At 47.3% G+C, this 20,748-nt stretch overlaps 1 protein-coding gene across 1 annotated transcript in view; it reads left to right on the top strand.

Annotated features, from left to right (window-relative positions):
• The first annotated feature begins 1,075 nt into the window (after window positions 1-1,075).
• Window positions 1,076-20,748, top strand: part of Afap1l1 (actin filament associated protein 1 like 1) — a 55,821-nt gene continuing 36,148 nt past the window's right edge. Inside the window, exon 1 of the mRNA XM_021151060.3 lies at window positions 1,076-1,185. Coding sequence (XP_021006719.1) covers window positions 1,170-1,185 — 16 coding nt within the window. The 5' untranslated portion in view covers window positions 1,076-1,169. The remainder of the gene's footprint in view (window positions 1,186-20,748) is intronic.

The following is a 20,748-nucleotide window of genomic DNA, read 5'->3' as shown; positions in this document are numbered from 1 at the left end:
GATGAGACATTACATGCAGCACCTACTGAATAGGAAGGAAAGACTCAGAAAACGTTTTTTTTTTTTTATCTTTTTAATCACACCATGCTCTCTCTAAGCACTCTACACACAAATGTACAGAACAAGCTACTGGGATCACTTTACACCAGGTAATGTTAACTTCAACCTGCAGGTAAAAACTCTGGAGGAAGTACTTCGAGGTGAAGAAAATACAAGATGCCCATACCTGCCTCCGTGCCTTTGCAGAAGTGTTCCAAACATTAGATATGCTACAACATAGTCCCTCAATCAAAGCTGAAATACAGGGTAGGTGAGGCCCACAGTTGGGGAAGTGTGTCTAAGCATTGGCCTTGAATGGCACTTACAGATTCAAATTCAGAGCTTTCCAGTAGTCCACAGTCCTAGCCTACCAGTAATTTAAAATGTGGACACACTCATACACTTAACACTAAATCTCTCGGTTGGGCTGTAACAATACATTTTCTGCATCCCATAATTATCCTCAGAGGCAAGCACTGCATCGTATTTTCGGTGCTAAAACTGTTCCATTCCACGGTGTTTATTATGTTTATTTTGATATTTCTGCACAGTTTAGTACATTCGGGACTTGGGAAGTTGAACATGCCCCACCACCACCTGTCTTTTTAGCAATTTAAGATCTTTGTTTAATATTTCTCACTCCTTTGTTGTCTTTTTACCAGCCTGGCTCAGGAAAGAACTTTGGAAGTGGACATGATAAACTCAAAGCCAAAAAGGTGGGCCAGGCTGAGTCCTTGGGAGGAATGCAAGGCAGTCCCCACAGGGGTGTAAAGAGGTTAGCTTCCCTGTCGTTAGCGGAGGGCAAGCAAAACTGAGTGGTCCAGGCAGGTCAGCCACGGGGGCACTGAACCGAAGCGTGTGGGCTGTGAGGCTGTCCCTACTAGCCCAGCAGGAGGGCGGGGGGAAAGCAGGGAGTGGCGTTGGCCAGTGCGGACCGGGACACTCGCAGGGGGGCGAGGCGTGCTCGGGTCTATTCCGGGAGCGCGCAGGGCGGGGCGGGGGCGTCCTGCGAGCATCCTGTCTGGGGGAGGGGACAAGCTAGCCACCGGGGCAGCCCCGGAGAGCGCACGCCGCCTGGTGCGGCAGCCGCTGCGCCCTGGGCTGAGTGCTCCAGGATTCACGCCGGAGCCATGGACCGAAGCAGGGGTAAGTGGTTTCTGCGGCCGAGAAGGGAGGCCTTGGAGATCCGAGGCTGGGTAGGACTGGGAAGGAGGAGGAGAGGTGGCGGCGGTAGGGTTTGGCGAGCGCTAAACACTTGAACACAGGTGCCTCCTGCAGCGGGAGTAAACTGTTGTGTGTCAGCGCCCACCCCATCCCTGACCCTGTGGCCTAGGTCTGAGTCCCCTCGTCTGATGGGAAATTGGCACACTCTCCTTTCTAACTTTATGAAAGGCTCACCGGGATTCTTGAGGTCACTCCTCGCCACATATAGGGAGAATGTGAAATGCAGGGTACAGGTTAAACTTGAGCAGTCACCCATATGGCTTCTACTGTGCACCCTAGAAGAAGCCCCGAGAGACTGAAGTTTGTAGCTGCCTAGGACTTTGAAGAAGGCGGGGCTGCGTGAGCACGCTCTGCCTCTGTTTGGTGGACATAATAACCCTGAGGACTTTTGAAGTTGGGAATGCCCAGGGCAAAGATAAAGGCTTCCTGGGACCCTGGGGTGGGGACAGCACACATCTTAGTAAAGGTTAGGACACTGCAGTGGGCCCGTGCCTACTTGAGCAGGGGTTAGTGTCATAGATTTGGGTCCCGCCAGCACCTCTGGAATCCAGAGATGGCAGGTGTGAAGGCACTTTACTAGGAGAAGCAGTTTCTATTGTTGTTGCTGTTAATGGAAAATTCCTCTCCCTTCCTACAATCACCCTAATAGCCCGCCCCCTGCTTGCTCTGCTGAGGCCCCAGGGGCAAAAGGAAGTGTTTGGGCTTGGATGAGTGCTTGAGCAGGTGTGTGGGGTTACCTTCCGCACCCCGTGTAAATTCAGAGGACCTTCGAGGACCCTCTACTCCATCCTCCTCATCCACCCCTCTCCAACACAAAATTCAGCACCCACCTTCTCCTTCAGGGTCCTTGGAGAGCAGACAGACAATAGAGGAAGGGCTTACAGATTGTTCTTTAAGACTGAGGCATGGTTTGAAGGCAGCTCTCACCTGTTGGCTGACATCAGGGGAAGGGTGTACCTCCTACCCCGGGGAAGAAAAGCACAAAGGGCATCTCTCCTTCCTTTTGCTGTCTCCCAATGCCCCAGCCTCACCACGAAAGCAAGGATCGTCCTCAAGTTCACATACACTCTGTCTTGTTCCCCGAACGAAAATCTGTATGGAGAACTGCAGGTTTTAATGTCTCACTAGCAGTGTGGCCATTTCAAAAAGCAGCTTCGGGACACTGTAGTTAGGAGGTGGGACCTCCCAGGAACCTCTTGGTGCCCAGAACATTCGAGGACTCTGACCTTTTCTACCCTCCTTTCCTTTCCCTCCTAGCTCTTGACCCAGGGTCCTATTAGTGCTGTAGTGTTAGCACTTATTCTTGCTCCCTTGAACAGAAGTGAGCTTCCAGAGCTTGTGAGTGTCTGACCCATGATGGGAGCTGACCACTGGGGTTTAATGAGTGAAACGAAGCATGCTTCTTGTGCACCTCAAATTAATTAATCGTGTTTGTTTGTTGATTGTCTTGGGGGAGTTGGGAGGTTTTGTTTTGTTTTGTTTTGTTTTGTTTTGTTTTGTTTTGTTTTGTTGAGACAGGGTCTCTCTGTATAGCCTTGGCTGTCCTAGAATTCACACCTTAGACCAGGCTGGCCTCAAACTCACAAAGGTCTTCTTGCATCTGCCTCCCAAGTGTGGGGATTAAAATCGTGCACTGTCACCACCTCCTCATAATAATGTCTATTTTTAAAAGAATCCTGAAAATTTCTCAGGACGAAACTTTTCCATGAGCTGCATGCACTGTGTCAACCTTTGAGTAAAGCAGTGTGAGAGGGGAGTGCACAAGACCATGGTATCTCGGTTTCCTACACTTGGAACCCTGTGGCGAAAGCAAATGTGGCTGTATTGTGGATTAGAATGCAAAAATCTCTCTGTGTCTTATTGGGTTGTTTTGTTTGTTTTGTTTTAATAAAAGCTAGAATGTGTCAAGTTGATAAAGCTAAGCATCATGGTCTACTAATTTCTGAAGTGATATTTAGAGGCCGTTCTCGCCTGTTAACTGACACATTCTAGAATCACCAGGGAAAGAGCATCAATGTGGGGTTGTCTGGATTAGGTTGGCCTACGAGCGTGCCTTTGAGGGATTCTCTTGGTTCTGTTCGTTGATGTGGGAAGACTCAGCCTAGCGGTGGGCAGCACGAGTCCCACGATTTGTGCTGTGGGCTGTGCAGATAGGGAGCCTGGGAGCTGGGAGCAAGACTGCCTGTTCTCCCTCTGCTCTTGACTGTGCATGTGATGCGCTGCTTTAAATTCCTGCTGCCTTGACTGCTCTGCAGTAGTGGGCTGGAACCTGGAGTTTCGAGAGGAAATAAACACAGTTCCCCCCTCCCAAATTGCTTTTGTGGGGGTATTTTGATACATCAACAGAAAACAGAAACAAGATGTAGTCTTCTGTGTTGTGCCCCTGTCCTCAGGTAGCCGGGCACTCTTCTTCCCTCACCCCCATGTCAAGGGAAGTTTTAAATGTTGGTCTCACTTTAGCCTCTTCTTACCCAGGGTAGGATGATCTTAATTAGAATAGGATTGCCCTGGACAAGAACACTCACCGGTATTTGCAGCAAGTACAATAGAAATCACCACTCGAAATCACCAGGCAAGAGGCTCCCTGTTTCAGTTTTCACATGGTTTTCTCCCTGAACTATACTCATGCAAGGGTCAGACGCTATCTCCTCTCAGGAGAACAGGATACAGCACAATTCCCAAAAACAGGTCTCTTTACATAGCAGAAAGCTCTTCTCTCACAGCTCTCCGTTCTGGTAGCCCGGGAGGAGACCCCTTCCTAGCTTTCCCTCTTATCTCTGTATTTTCACACACTTCTTCTCTATGGTCTTCCACCTCTTACACCGAAACCAGCCCCCATCAAATCTGGACCCCATTCTCACGACCTCATTTAACCTCACCTGCTTCCCGGAGGCCCTGGCTCCAAATGCAATCACATGGGAGTCAGGGCTTCAGCATACGAATGGGTAGATGGTCAGGGAAGACAGGAGACATAAGTCAGACCAGAGCAGCCACTGATGTTAACTGCAGTCGTTTTCTATGTGATACACAAGAGCAAGATTTGAACACAGTTCTGATTTTAAGCATAATGCTTAACTGCCTCTGTGGTGACAAAGGACCAGCCAAGCCCGAAAATAGAATCTGTTTCAGTTGCCCTGGGCAAGTTCTCTGTCACAATGATGTCATCAAACCCCCAACATGGAGAACCGGAACAAGCATGGGAGATGGGATTTCTCTTCTCCCAGCACACGAGTGGCTTCGAGTGAGCAGAGCAAGGTTCACAGACCTGGTCACATACATAGAAAACACTCCTTATAGAACCCCTTCCCACGGGATTTCCTGGTGTATGCCTGTCACACAAAGAGAACTGGCGTGCCACTAGTGACATAGTACACTGATAAACCTCATGACTCCATCTTCTACAAGGCAAGCTAGCAAACTTTCCGACCCCAGGTGAAGCTAAAATGTGCAGAGAGAGAATGCCTTTTCTTGGAGGTATGGATGCAAAATGTATACACCCTGAGCGTAGCATAGAGAGTCATGCAACTGCTTGCTGTTAACTCACTCAGCTAACCTCCAAGGGCTCAAGTTCTAAACTCCCTCCTGCCCCGCCATGTCAGATGAGCCTGCCTCGCGTGGCTTCTTCTGTTGTGAGCTCAGATACACGAAGAACTTTCAGAGGAAACGGGGATGTTTACGAACAAGACAAAACTTGAAGGGGCGGCATTGAGACTGGTTCTCAACCTAGCATCCCTCTAGGAAGTAGTAGAAATATCTTCCAGAAGTTTCTATTAAAGGTGAACCAAAAGGCTGATGATGCCAGGCTCCACTTTGAAGTCTAGGAATAAAAGAAGCCGTTCAAAGCTCAAAGCTGGGTGTGGTGAGGAGTGGTTGTCATTCCAGGACTCAGGAAACCGAGGCAGGAAGAGGTCTACAAACAGACAGAAACAATAAAGAAAGAAATGAAAAAGAGATTTAAAAAAAAAAAAAAAAAAAAACCAAACAACCAAACAAGTGCTGCCTGGGAGCCTAAGGCAGGGGTTAAGTCGTCCTTAACAAATAAGTAGTCGTCCTTAACAAATAAGTAGTCGTCCTTAACAAATAAGTAGTCGTCCTTAACAAATAAGTAGTCTAAAGGCTGTGCTCACCTACGCCTAAAGTTCCAAAGGATTCCATAAACGCCTCCCTGCACAGCGGAGAGCACAGGGCTCCCAGGTGTGTGTACTTTGACCTGAAACAGTCTGCTTTTATTTGGCTTCGCGCTACAGTGCAGCTTTTAGTGGAATTTATGGATCAGAGTGTGTGAAAATGGGAATCTGAGGAGACACAGGGGTCTGATGCAGTTCAAAGCGGTCATTTAAAACTAGTAGGCCGGTGAGATGGCTCAGTGGGTAGAGACAGTTGCCCCCAAATCTGACTGCCTGAGTTTGCTCCTCAAGACTCATGTAGAGGAGGGAGAGAACTGACTGGCTCGTTGTTGTCTGATCTTGGCATGTGGAGCACACGCCCCCCCCTCCCTCTCTCAATCAATGAAATGTAAAGAGAGAGAGAGAAAGAAGGAGAAAGGGAGAGAATCTGTTGACCTGCCAGAGCAGACCCTTGGCTGGTTTCTCTCTCTAAGCTGCAATCCTTTGTTCCCTCCACCAGCTAACTTCCTCTTGCTGGTTTTACCCCTTCCAGCTATGAATTCTCTGCGCCTGCCCCTGGCTCACTGCTAGTCACTGTGCAAACATCTCTTCCCCGGGGCAGTCTTTCCCAGTCTTTCTAGCTGCCTCTGCTCCCTGCGGCTCAGGTGCCACTGGCTGTCATTTTCATTAATGGAGACATGGAATGCCCTATTGGTAGGAGCTCTTTGAGGACAGACAGGCCTTTCCTAGCTTGTTCACAGCCTCTTCTTGAGTTCCTCCCACCATGCCTGGCACTGAGTAGGTGCCCAGGAAATATCTATCAAGATGGAGAAGAAAAGAAAGTGAGAGGACCCAATTTTGAGTGGACTCTGGATGCGTCATTTTTTGGGCACCAGGCTTTGCCACGTCACTGATGGTGATTTGAGGGACAGAGTTACGGCTTTATCATTCATTATCCCTTGTTTCCTTGACCTTCCTCCTTTGTATAGACAGATCCCAAATCCTGTTGACTATTCCTGGGAAATGGATGTTGGGTGGCTGTTTCTCTACATCCTGCTCCCTGCTACAGAGTCTTCCTGTCTCTACCCTTGGCTTCTCAGTCAAGCCTTAAGGACCACTCCCAATGTGTCTAAAGCAGTGTTTCCCTGATCTACCTGGGCTCTAAATCATGCCACGTGGAGCCCAGAGAAAACACACTCCAGAGATCTGATCAGCAGTTCTGGGGTGAGATCTGGGAATCTGCATTTTTTAACAGGCCCTGGATAAACTTGTCCTCACTGGCAAATACCAAGGTTCTGATAGACTGCTTTGCCCCTTTGTGCCCCTTCTGACCTTTGACCCTGCTCATACAACCTTCCTGGATTCCTTGTTGCCTGCTCTAAATACATAATGGGTTGTAAAGGTCTTTCACACTTTTAGCTAAGTGGAACTCTGTGGTCTGTACCTATTACTCAATGTAGACTCCTTCAGGCTAGAGTTCTCCTACTTTAACTCTTAAATCACCAGGCAGAAAGTGACCGCACACACCTCTAATCCCAGCATTCGGGAAGCAGAGGCAGATGGATCTCTGTGAGTTTGATCCAGCCTGATCTACATAGGAAGGTCTAGGTCAATCATAGCTATATCGTGAGATTCTGTCTCAAACAAACAAACAAACAAAAAACCCTAAAGGTAAATAAATAAATAGCCATGCAATTTTTTATATAGCCCATAATATATCTAATTCTTCCTAACCCTGCCCTATATTTTTTTAACTTTGAGGGTCATTTGTCATCTCCCAAATGGTATTCACTTCTGCCTGGCCTCATGGGTGCCCAACACCCTCTGTTATTTCTTAAATATAGATTACCCATATGAGAAAAAAACATATATTTGCCTTAATGAATCTGGCTTTCTTCACTCAACATAGTAATGTCCAATTCTATCCACTTTCCTGCAGGTGATACAGTTTGGGGTTTTGTTTTTTGTTTTGCTTTGTTTGTTTGTACCTGAATAAAAGTCCATTGAGAACACACACTTCATTTCCCCCTATTTGTTCATTGATGGATACCTGAGCTGATGTCTTGCTTGGCTATTGTGACAGTGCCACAGGAAAGACTTAGTCTTTTGGACTTGTACCCAGGAATGGTCTAGCCAGATGATGTAGTAGTTCTAGCTTTTGTTTCTTGACAAACTCCTACCCTGATCCCCATTGTGGCTGCAATTCACATCCCCCACCCCCACCCCCAGGAGTGTATAAGGGCTCCTTACTCCTCCCTCTTCCGTCCCCCCTCCCCCCCCAGCATTTGCCGTCATTTGTTTCTGAGTTGCTGGCCTTGTCTTTAACATTGCTCTCTGCTGCTTTGCATGAATGTTGAGGGGCTCACCAGGCCAAGACTTCAAGATAGGGATGGGACAGGTACTATGAAGAGAAGGAGACCTGAACCTTTCTTGGGGGCACCCTCCAACCGTGAAGGAATACATCCAGGCAGCCCCGTGCGCTGAGTTATTACGTCTTACCCTTCCTAGCCTTCCCACGGTAGCTGGTGTTTAAAATTAAAGAAGCCACCAAGGAGGCTGGCCCAGGAGGGCCCCAGGCTGGGTTAGTCTTCCACGTAAAATTCCATTCGGAATGCCAGTGACGCCCATAGTGGAAGATAGAGGTGAGGGGCTGGCCAGGCGTGATTCTTCTCCCTGGCACAGCTGTCAGACTATGGTGGGGGCAGAGTGTGGCACACATTGCAGTCATTCCAGCTAGGAGGGGGAATTCACCAGCAGCCTGCTGCCCAGGAGTCAGGCCAAGGGGCTTTTTATAGCACTCCAGGAACCTGGAAGAAAACTGATCTGAGAGAGAGAGAGAGAGAGAGAGAGAGAGAGAGAGAGATGCAAAGCACGTGTCTCCTCTCAATCATGTAGTTCCCAGAGGCCCTCGGTTCCATTTAGGGCAAGAGAGTGACTGAACAGTGTGTTAAGGATGCTGGTGGCAGATGGGGACCTGACCCAGCCCCTGGCTCTTTGACTCACTGTCTTGGGCTGCTCCATCTGACAGAATGTCATGCAGTGACTATATTGCAGTGCAGTGGTCAGCAGACCTCAGCCCATGGGCCACATAACAAATTTAACCATGTTATAGGTGCAGAGCCATGCCCATTCCTTATACATTTTTGATGAGCTTCCTCAGTACAAGACCATAGTTGAGTAGTTGAAACAGACCGTAAGCATCCTTCAAAGTCTTTAAAAAAAAAAAAAATGAACAATGCTCACAGCCAGCCATCTCAACCTGTAGGTCATGATAATCCCTTCAGGGGTTAAACGACCCTTTCACGGGGGCTTCATATCAGATATCCTGCACATGGGTATTTACATCACAAATCTTAACAAGCAGCAAAATGACAGTTATGAAGTAGCACCAAAAATAAGTTTATGGTTGGGGTGGGAGGGGGGTCACCACAACATGAGGAGCTGGATTCGGGGGTTGCAGCATTAGGAAGTTTGGGAAGATCCACTGATCTAGGCCTTCCCAGAGGTTTGCCTACTCTGGGTACGGCTATAGAGAGAGTGCAGAGCCTGCTGAGAGGACTGTGGTAGGGGTGTGTTCAACACGGACAAGGAAGCAGTGTGCCTTAAACCATGCAGGGGATGGGAGAGTTATTTCCCTCTGGCTTTCAGATTACATTTAGCCTCAAAATTATTTTGCAAAAAAAAATTTAAGTAGTAGAGTTACAGTGGGTGAAGTAGGGGCTACTGAGCAACCTCCCTCCCTCATAATCCCAACACTACCCCTGTGGGAGCCACGCAAACCCCGTGGACGTTGCTAAAAGGGAAGATGAAAGCCATGTGTTTACACACACTCTCACACACACTCACCACACACACTCACACACACCACACACACTCATCACACTCATACTCACACATACATTCACACACTCACATACACACACATACACACATGTGCTATTTTTACAGTGGGGACTTGAGCTTCAAGGGCAGTAGCTTCCCTAGTCATGTGTCAGAACCCCCAGATGACATTGCACAGAACTACTAATGTCCCAAGCAGATGACAGACGCATCTCTTTAGGGGACAGGCCTGTCTGTTAGCTGGGCAGAGCCTGCTCTTGGTGTCAGTGCACAGCAACCATGGTAAGCCCTTCTGATCCAGAGCCTCCAGGGGTCAGATCTGGGGCTCTGCTGGACACTCTAGGGGAAGCTGCCTTGCATTAAATCACAATGGCTGAGTCATCTTTGAGAACCTCGTTTCTGAGAGGCCCAGAACCAAAAGAAAAAATTAAAATCTTTATTTTTAAAAAATTTCATTGGTACAAAGACTTTAAAAAAAAAACCCAGAGTATATATTACAATTGACATGTTAATTTATTCATTTTTCCCTTTTCTAAAAAAAGCTGTTACTCAGTAGATAAAAACATCTTCAAATCAGTAGCATCTTAAGATGGAGAAATTATGATAATTTATACAAAAGCTTTCCTTTGAAGATGGAATCAGATTCATTCATTTGTAGAATAAATATTTACCCTTCCTGCCCATTCTTGTAGGAGGGTGTGCTGAGGGCAGATCCTGCTGATATAAAACCGAGGAAGAATTTTTTTTTTTAGCTCCACTTGAACCAAGAAAACTGATCTCCTGGGACCTTGCCAGGAAACCTGAGGGACTAATGGCCTTTCCTCAGCAGCCAGGTGTGGTTCTGAAGGGCTGTAGAGAGCAAACTCTGAAGTGAGACTGTGCCTGTAGCCCGAAATCATTATCTGGTCGCTTTGCATCAAAGAGAATGTGTAAAGAGCCAGAGGACTCAAGGGATACTTTGTAGCCAAGACCCTCGGGAACTCTGCAGGTTGGGGGAGTGATAGAGAGGAAAGGAAGGCAAAGCGGCATGCCTGAATCCAGAAGGGCAGAAAGAAGCAAGCTGAGCCTTGAGGGCCTCCAGAGTGGAGGCCCCCACTCCTGAGGTCTATAACAGGGTGTGTCCCTATTCTTGGAAGTTGTGCTGCTTGCAATGTGCCTAATTATAGAGACAGATAAGGCCAGAGTCAAGGGCCTTACTTAGATGCCTGCTGGTGTCTGTCTGGTTACCTCTTTTGGATTCCCGTCTGTACCTGCTTCCATATAATTCTATTTCCTCCCCCCTGAAACGGTCAGGAGGCTCCAGGAAGGCAATGGGAAAATGCCCCTGCCTACAGGACTCGTTCTGGTTTAAGTCCTCAGAGTGAAGGGTGGAGTACAAGTTTGTAAGTGATCATCTTTCTTTTCTTTTCTTTCTTTTTTTTTTTTTTTTTTTTTGAGACAGGGTTTCTCTGAGTAGCCCTGGCTGTCCTGGAACTCACTCTGTACACCAGGCTGGCCTCAAACTCAGAAATTTGCCTGCCTCCCAAGTGCTGGGATTAAAGGCATGCGCCACCATGCCCGGCATGATCGTTTCTTAATAAGCAAGAGAGGCGCCCTAGTTTTCTCCAGGAGAGAAGGAAGGCTCCTCTTCTTATACACCCCTTATTGGCCCTGGAGGAAGAAAGCCAGATTGGAGATGGTCCTGGAACTGGCTGAGAGGCCGTTCTTGTTTAGTCTGGCAAGAATCTGGCTACATTCTGCCTGTATCCTGAGAACTGGGGTCAAGCTAAATTCAAAAGTCATGGTGGATGTATTTGCTGAAGGCAATTTCAAGACAGGAGCATTCAGGCTGGCCTCAGTGGTGACTCTTCAGGGCTCTTTATTCAGGTCCATAAAGAAAGGAGACAAAAACAGACCAGAAGGACATTTAAAAAAAAATGTGCAGTTTGGCAAGAAAAGGAGTCGAGTTTAGAGTTGCTGACAAGGCTGAAGAGCCACGGAATTGTTAGAGGTTAGCATTATTCAAGAATGTCTGTCTCTGTACAGGGCAATTGCCAAGGTGCCCAGGGGTGAGACTTCACCCATCCAAGGCTCCAACCTACACAACTAGGGATTCGTTTGAAAGGAGAGAACATGAACTCAGTATGCCACCAAGAGTTTCCCTGCTGCAAAGCAACTGCTCAGGAGAAGTGTTTCTCTGATTCAGCCACCAAGGCATAGAACAACAGTTTGGGTTCAAGGGGGCCAGGTTACATCATGAGCTGGAAGCAAAATGTGGCAGCATTGTCCTTATGGTACTGATTTTGTAGGCAGACTGATGTGGCCATCTACTTTATGTCTGTGACTCCATAGTGGACTGTCCCCTCAAACTGTGGGCCAGAATAAGCCCTTTCTCCCTTAAGTGGCTTGTGGCTGGGTATTTGATTACAGCATTACCATAAGTAACTAGTGCATTTGTTAGTGCTCTGTCTAAACTCCTCCCCACAGTTACCTGGCAACAGCCAGGTAGGCCTGGACCACTATAAAAGGGGCTGCTTGCCTCCTTCTCTCTCCCTCTCCCTGTCCCTGTCCCTGTCCCTGTCCCTGTCCCTGTCCCTGTCCCTGTCCCTGTCCCTCTCCCTGTCCCTCTCCCTGTCCCTCTCCCTCTCCCTCTCCCTCTCCCTCTCCCTCTCCCTCTCCCTCTCCCTCTTCCTCTCCCTCTTCCTCTCCCTCCTCCCCTCCCTCCTCCCTTCCCTCTTCCTCTCCCTCCTCCCCTCCCCCTCCCCCTCTACTACCATCTTAACTCCCCTCCCCATGCCCTGAATAAACTCTATTCTATACTATACTGCTATCTATGCCTGGTCCCTCAGGGGGAAGGGATGCCTCTGCATGGGCCCCCTGAGACACCCCCTTCCCCCAATATCTCACCACACCCCCATAGAACATATCTTATACATCTTAATCTTTTTATAAACACATCAGCATTCTGTTTGGGTGGAATTTAAATGATTTCTGTTTCTACAGTGTCTGACCTACTGTCTGTGAGTTTGCCTGAGCATGTGTCTGCACATGCATGGCTCACACCTGTCTGTGCAGGCCAGAGGATAAATTTAGCTAGCATTCCTCAAATGCCATCCACCTCATTTTTTGAGAGAGGGTATTTCTCTCTCTTTTTTTTAATTGAAATTTGATTTTTTTCCATACAGTATATCTGACTGCAATTTCCCCTCCTCAAACTCCTCCCAGATGCTCCCCATTTCCCCATCCCCCCAAATCCACCCCCTTCTCTTTGTCATTAGAATACAAACAGGCATCTAAAACAACAGCATCAACATCCACCACCACAAGAAACAGAAAAAAAGAGTAAAAGAAAAAGTCCAAGAAACCCCTACAGATGGTAAGACACACACATTTTCACACACAGAAAAACCCATAAAAACAAAATTGGTGGAGGGTAGCACACACCTTTAATCTCAACATTCGGAGACAGAGACAAGCAGATCTCTAAGTTCGAGGCCAACCTAGCCTGCAGAGTGAGTTCCAGTACAGCCAGAGCTACAAAGAGAAACCTTGTCTCAAAAACAAAGAAAAAAGAAAGAAAAGAAAAGAGAAAGAAAGAAGAGAAGAGAAGAGAAGAGAAAAGAAAAGAAAAAAAGAAAAAGGAAAAGGATGTGGTAATATATAAGCAAAAGATCTGTAAGGTTTCTTTTGTGTTGGCCATTTGGCCTGGCCCTAAATGTGGTTTGTTTACCCAATGAGACTCCACCAGTGTAAAGTAGTTTTTCCTCTGAAAGCAGTTATCAGCTGCAGGTAGCTTCTGAGTAAGAGAGAGGGGTGTCCCCTTAACCTCTGATTAACCTTAAGTACCGGGACCCCATCTGGCTTAGATGTGTGCTGGCTCTATGCATGCTGCCATAGTCTCTGAGTTCATATGTGCATCAGCCCTGTTGTGTCTAGAAGGCCCTGCTGCCTTGGATTCTTCTATCCACACTGACTCTTACACTCTTTCCATCTCTGCTTCTGCAGTTTCCTGAGCACTAAAGGGTGGGGGTGGTGATAGAGACATCTCATGCACCATGTCCACGTATGGGTCTATATATTTGTTCCCATCCACCCCAGGAGGGATCTTCCTGAGATAGAGTATCTCATTGGCCCAAGACTTGTCAAGTAGGCTAGGCTGGTGGCCAGTGGCTCCCAGGAAGCAGCCTGACACTGCTTCCCCAGAGCTAAGATTACCAGTTCCAACCAACAACACACCTAGCTTTTGTCTGGTCTCCTTTTTTAATTTCTGAGATACCTCCCAGTGTTGTTTGCTTACAACATGTTCTCCTACGGACCTGTGTTCCAGAAGCTATGTCCCTCAGGCAACATTTTCAACGCCTGTGTGTTTATTTCCTCATCTTCAAAATGGAAATGATAGCTGTGTTGTCACGAGGATGCAGAACACTGCAGGTGGCTTCACGCAAACCTCGTCACCCCTCATTACTGCTTAACATCTCCTGCTTCCCTGATAGTTCCTGCTCATCCAATGACTTAACCAACACTTAATTGATTCGATCCCTGGAAACTATGGTGGAAGGAGAGAACTCACACCTGAGAATTGTTCTCTGACCCCAATCCATGTGTCATGGCATGTCGTGCATGTGTTCACACACACACACACACACACACACACACACACATTGGATTGGATGGCCCAGGATGGCCTTGATCCACAGACTTCTCCCTTAACCTCCCTTGTGATTCTGGGATTACAAGCCTGCACACCGCACCATCCTGTGGGAGTTGTTTTAAACACTCTACTGCCTTCCTGGACAGGTAAGATCACCCTGCTCTAGGCTGCAGAACAGAGTTGTCCCATGTCCCTTCCCTCTAAGCTGTGAGCCCATGGGGACAGGAACAGTGGTTTACTTAATGTGTGTCACATTGGCATGGTGTCTAGCACAGCAATGGGTCATAGCAGACCCACTTGGAGAGGGGCCAGCGGATCCTCTTAAAACAACCTAGGGAAGGATGGAAGGGCTCCAGAGAAAGCGGGGTGTCATGAGCAGAGTGGTCCTTGAGTTGTTGGGCAGTGCCACCACCATAATGTTGGGTTAGCTGTATAGAAGAAATTGTCAGCTGTCTGGACTAAAATGAGAAGAAGGTGCCCGAGATGCCTCTGTGGAAAGACTAGGGTCAGCACAGTGGATAGTGACTAGCACTGTAAACTGGGGTGAGAAGCACCCAGAATCAAATGAATTTTCCTTCCTTTCCCCAGCCATCCAAGCAGCTGACATTCCTCAGCAAGCCTTTGTCTTCTCACCTGTAGGACAAAGGTCACTAAGAAGGAAACATATGAACAGTGTCCAGTCCCTTCAATCAGCTGGGAAGCCTTGCTATTATTGACAGTAATGCTTAGTAAGTGAGATAGATGGTCCAGGTGGGATGCTAAGGGTGAGCTCAGACTGACCCTTTGGACCCTGGTCCTCTAGGCTGGAAATCTGTTTCCCTGCCTCCCTTCCTCTTGCCTGTAGAAACCTTCTGATGTGCCTTGAATTGCTGTGAAGTTGGCTGTGAGTCAGGTCCCCAAGGCTTCCCCTGAGGAGTCCTCAGGGGAGGGATTCTTGTATCAATTGAAATTACAAACAACAACAATAAAAACACAGCAACTTGATTACAGGTCATGGAAGTCGATGCCTGAATAGGCCCTTAGAACCTCATTTCCCCATTAGAATTGGAGTGCTGCCCCTTTAACTCCACTTGAAATGAGGCTCTTCTCTTAGTGGCAAGGTAACTTTATTTTAGGCATCTGTTCCCATATAAGTGTTTGCGCAGTCCTAATTACCCACTTCTGTCCATTTGCCCTCCTTCCACTCATCCATGAGTTCCTTTTTGCTTTAACAAATGACCCACACTGCAGTATACCCTATCTTCTTCTAGCCCTCCAGAGCCCAGAAAACCATCTTTCCTTTGGGACACAAAGCATTAAGAATCCTCATTTCCCTTTGGAATCCCATGAGTTAGGCTTCTGCTGTCTGCCTTTCTCTCCATGTTTTGTCTTCCAGACACCCACTAGAATGGCCTGTGAAGCTCTGTTCATAGCATTCTAGGGTTTCTCCAGCTCCTAGCTCTTCCATAGCTGTCTGGAAAGCCAAAGTCAACAAACCACATAGTCAGGCTTATTTCATAATGACCCCACTCCTGGTACCAGTTTTACGAATTACTTTACTTGTTATTGTAACCAAATATATGACAAGAAGCAGCCTTTTGGCTTACGATTTGAAGTGGCTTTAAGCCATAATAAGGCTCAATTTGGTTAGCATGAGGATGCTGTGTAGTGCTCTACTGGATACTCAGAGCAGTTTTATTATTTCCACTCTGCAAATGAGGAAACAGACATGAAGGGGTTAAATACTGTGCCTCAGGCCACATAGCTTCTAGGAGATGGCCATTGGAGCACGGGTCATTAAGAGGACATATCATATGCAGACAGCCCTGGGAAGGGGTTTCAGATAGTAAAAGAAGGTCAGACATAAGCTAGACAGAGAAGTCATGACTATGAGGTGGTTGGTGACATTTGTCTGCAGGTAAGGAGCAGAGTAACGGGGGGCAGGTTATGAAACCTCAAGGCCTACCTCACCCCCCAGTGATACACTTCTTCCAGCAAGCCTTTATGGCCTACAGCTTTCCAAAACATCAGTTGAGGACAAGTGTTCAAATACCTGAGCCACAATGCAGAACAAAGCTGTGTGCATAGTCATTTCCCATCTGTGCAGTATGAGGCATCTGTGGCTCCTTCTCTGGCTGCTGGCTTCCTAGGTGCCGACCTCCCCCTCATCCTAAGCTTGTATATATAGCGGCTATATAGTGGCTGCTGCTTAGCTGTGCCTCCTGAATCTTTATGGAGTTCTTCACATGATTAGAACCTTTATTGTCCACCACACCTTTATCGTTCATTGAAATTGACCAGTCAACAAAACCTCAGCTCACAGAGTGCTTTAATGTCATAATGATGTGGTAAAACTTTAGTCTCACACGTTAGACAAGCAGTCAAGACCACCTATCCTGAAAAAAAACTCAGTTTTCTCAAATACATGAAGCAACTTGGTCAAGGCCATGTAGTCAGTAAAGAGGTAGCCAAGATTTGAATCCCTGGATTCTGGCTCCAATGCCTGTATCTTCTTCACTGTGCCAAAACACAACACACCATGGGTGGCCAGAAAAAATTCCCTGTGGCACCATGACCTCTGCAAGTTCCATAACCATGCTGAACTTCAATAAATCTGAATTCCTACTGAGCAGGGGTGGCACACACCTTTAATCCCAGCACTCAGTCAGCAGAAGCAGGCAGATATCTGGGACTTCGAGGCCAGCCTGGTCTACAGAGCAAGCTCCATGATAGCTAGGGCTACACAGAAAGAAAAAAAAAAAACTGTCTCAAAAAGCAAAATAAACAAACAAACAAAAAACTCCAAAACTGAGTTTCTAGTATATAGCAGTGTTACAATTTCTACTATATAGTGGTGTTACAGTATCTAGTATACAGCAGTGCTACAGTATCTAGTATACAGCAGTGCTATAGTATCTAGTATACAGTGGTACTACAGTATCTAGTATACAGCGGTGCTACAGTATCTAGTATACAGCGGTGCTACAGTATCTAGTATACAGCGGTGCTACAGTATCTAGTATACAGTGGTACTACAGTATCTAGTATACAGTGGTACTACAGTATCTAGTATACAGCGGTGCTACAGTATCTAGTATACAGCGGTGCTACAGTATCTAGTATACAGTGGTGCTACAGTATCTAGTATACAGCAGTGCTACAGTATCTAGTATACAGTGGTACTACAGTATCTAGTATACAGCAGTGCTACAGAGAGGGAACAAGCACAGAGTGAGGTACAGAGATAGCCCCATGGTGGAAAAGCATGCAGCCATCAAAATCAGGGAGTGCAGGGACCATTGCAGCATGAACAAATCCCTCTGCAGCACAGTAATAAACAAAGGGTTATCTATAGAGTCAAACCCTCTTAATAAGGTCAATTGCTAAAACTTTAAAATGTGGATTTTCAGTATTTCATTTAGTTACAATAAAACTATGATGAAAGGCTCTCTCTCTCTCTCTCACTCTCGCTCTTGCTCTTGCTCTCTCTCTCTCTCTCTCTTCCCATGTGTCCCTAGCTGGCCTCTCTTTCCAAAACCTTTCTGTTTTTCTCTGTCCCCACTTCTCTGCCCTCGTGGCTCTGCTCCCATCTGTCTGCCTCTACCTCTTCTCTCCCTCCCCTCCCCCAAAATAAACCTCCTTTATACCAGGAAAAACAAACAAGCAAACAAAAACTATGAAGAAAGGAAACAAATGAAGGCAGAAGGCAGCTCTGAAGATGATGTCAGGGATCACAGAGACCAGGGCTGTCGGGATCCTGGCTTCTGTGTAGAGGTGCTAGGCTGATGGATGCTCAGGACAGATAAAAAGGAACCAATTGCAGAGATAATAATAATAATAACAACTGATGGCATAAATAACAAGTAAATTAAGAATGGCCTGTGTGTGTATGGTCTAGTGTTGAGAGTAACTCCTGAAGCCAGAATTAGAATTAATCCAGTTTTCATCCTCCTGAGGCTCTCTGTCCCTTCTAATAAAAGAAATAAACGTACTCAACACAGAACCTCCCTTCAGGAAGTGCTTAGCAACGAGATGGCCAGAAAAGATTACAGTGTGGACACAGGAAGCTTAAGCTGAATTGGATATGAGTGTGAATCGTCGTCTGCGCTCTGTGCAAATCTGGATAAATGACTGTGGCCTCTGAGCCTCTCTTGGTCCATTCACAGAACAGCAGATTCTACTGATGGTACAGGATGAGGAGGCAGTGTTGCACAGTGCTTAGCACAACATCTGACACATCCCTGAAGTGCTGCAAATACTAACTGCTGTTTTACGAGTGCCCCCCGGGCTGCTGCTGTGTCGCCCCTGGCTTTGGTGAGGTAGACAGTGCAGACTGTCCAAACGGAAGCAGCTCCCATCTTGTGGGGGAGGAGTAGCTGGTACCACAGCTTCCCACTTCCTCCTAGAACTGTTTCCGTTGTGAGCTAACCAGGAAGGAATCCACAGACAAAGGAACAATCATGGGAGAGCCCAGTTCCACCATCAGAAGTTATTTCCTCAGAAGTGGGAAGTCATCGGTGAGCCCCCGCCTCCTCCCATGTGCAGAGGGCCTGATGTGAGGAAACTGGGGCTTCCCTGGAGCCTGGAGCTAAGAACAGGTTCCCCAAGTAAGAGCCCTCAGCAGGAGCAGATCTGCTGCTGAGAATGGCAGTGAAGACCCTGGATTTCCCTGAGCCTGTCCCCCAGCCTGACTCAGCGATAGAGCGACCAGATCTGCCCAACTGCCTGCCCTCCCATTGACTTAAGGCCTTCCTGGCTTCTTACCTCCCTATCTTGCTGAAGTTATAGCAGATTAGAGAAGTCTGCTAGTCTACTCTCCTGGTAATAACCCCTGCTTTAAAAGCACGGTCATTCCCCATCTCTCTGCACCGACACTTCTGTGAGTTCAAAATCATCAAGCCTAGGAGGAAACTGATGCTCAAAGAGATTAGATTGCCTACCCAAAATCACACTAAGTAAGTGAGGGGCATTAAAACTCAAACCAAGTCCTTTGAAATCAAGTCCCCAACCCCCACACCCCTCCCTCCTGCTCTCCCCAGTAAATGCTCTACTTAACATATACAAGCCTTCCAAGGTGTCTTCTACAGGGGCAAAACTGAACTTCTTGAAGATGCTGAGTGCCAGGACCTGGCTGGGCATGTGGGGTGACTCTGTTGCTTCTTTTGCATTCCATTTTTACCATGGTCTTCCTGTGTAACAGGACAACAGGAAATGTTTACTTTGCTTGAAAAACAAGACCGCTAGTCCAACCAATGCTGTCACTTCCAGCATTCTGCCCACCGTGTGGCTGTTCCTTGGTCTTAGAAAGAAGCTCTCGTAAAGCCACAGGAAGAAGTGTGACCCCCTGTGGTCTCAGCCAGGAAGATCTGCAGCAAACCGGAGGAGAACTTCGGCAGTTCTGAACCTCCAGGTTGAAGGGAGGGTTCTGCTAGCCTTGACTGTGGTCCCAGTGGCCCCTGCTGAGGCCTAAAATTGGGCGTGCATGAGAGCAACATTCTCTCAACCACAACCAGCTCCTCCCTTTCTGCCTTCCTCGACCTATGAAACATGGCTAGCCCACCTCGTACAAATTAATGCATGCGAATAACACCAGGTCTCATAAAGTAAGTCAAGCACCCCTGTTGGCTGAGTACCTACGCTATGCTAGATGCTAAGTAGTTCTCTTGTGTCAAGCCCATTCCTACACAGGGGGCATATTTGTGGGTTGACAGTGGTAATGTGTAGAGCAGGGGGGTATTTGTCTCAGCCATGCATGGTTAGGAAGTGGGGCAATAGGAGTTGAGCTTGGGGTGTGGGAGGGGGTGTATTCGTTAGTTGTCTTGTTTCCGTGACAAGGGCAACTTGTAGAAGAAGTCGTTTATTTTGGCTCCCGGTTTGCGGTTTGACTGTCATGAAGAGGACATCACGACAACGGGAGTGTGAGGAAGCAGGTCACGACGTAGCCACAGGAAGCAGGAGAGGTGGATCCCCGTGCTTTCCTTTGTGTTCAGTATGGTGCCACCCGGATTTAGGAGAGGTTTGCCCACCTCAGTTAATCCGCTCTAGAAACTGTATCACAGCCGTGTCCGGAGATTTGTTTGTGTGGTGACTCTGAATCCCAGCAAGTTGACAATCACAGGCCATTTCCTCAGTATCTTCTGATTACCACCGTCTCCAATTTACTTGTTAGAATTCACACCCACCACCAACACACCACACCCACAATCTGGCACAGCTATATTCCCAGGAGGCTTACAAGACAGCACAGTCTTTGGGAGCTGAGCCAAAGGAGAGCTTGGGCTTCTGCTTCCTATTATAACCAGAGGTTTGGGGGGTTTGCTTTTTTTTCCCAAGTACCCTTTTACTCTGCCGAGCCGCTATCAGGGTGGACGTGTTTGTTTAAGCCACATTATCGGACTGTTAGAGCTTATCAACACAAGGAAAAAGTGTGTGCCCATAATTCATTCCTTTCAGGCCCAAATGAGAGAAGCTAACAGAAAGAAAGAGAGAGAGAAGCAGAGACAGAGAGAGAGGGAGAGGGAGAGGGAGAGGGAGAGGGAGAGGGAGAGGGAGAGAGAGAGAGAGAGAGAGAGAGAGAGAGAGAGAGAGAGAGAGAGAGAGGGAAGGAGGGAGGGGGAGAAGAGAAAAGAAAGAAAGAAAGAAAGAAAGAAAGAAAGAAAGAAAGAAAGAAAGAAAGAAAGAAAGAAAGAAAGAAAGAAAGAAAGAAAGAGGAGGAAGGAAGGAAGGAAGGAAGGAAGGAAGGAAGGAAGGAAGGAAGGAAGGAAGGAAGGAAGGGGAAAGACAGACAGACAAGGACAAGAAAGATTCTATTCCAACACTATACAAAACAACCAGCATGATGATCCTCCCAGCACTTGTCTGGAAGATTAGAAGTTCAAGGCCATCCCCCTGTCTGAGGCTACACAAGGATGCACAAGACTCAGTCTCACA

The sequence above is a fragment of the Mus caroli genome, unplaced genomic scaffold (genome assembly GCF_978045245.1).
Source record: "Mus caroli unplaced genomic scaffold, Mus_caroli_1 scaffold_19, whole genome shotgun sequence".
Lineage (NCBI taxonomy): Eukaryota > Metazoa > Chordata > Mammalia > Rodentia > Muridae > Mus > Mus caroli.
Note: the sequence above shows the minus strand (reverse complement) of the source record. Positions and strands in the feature narration are given on the sequence as shown.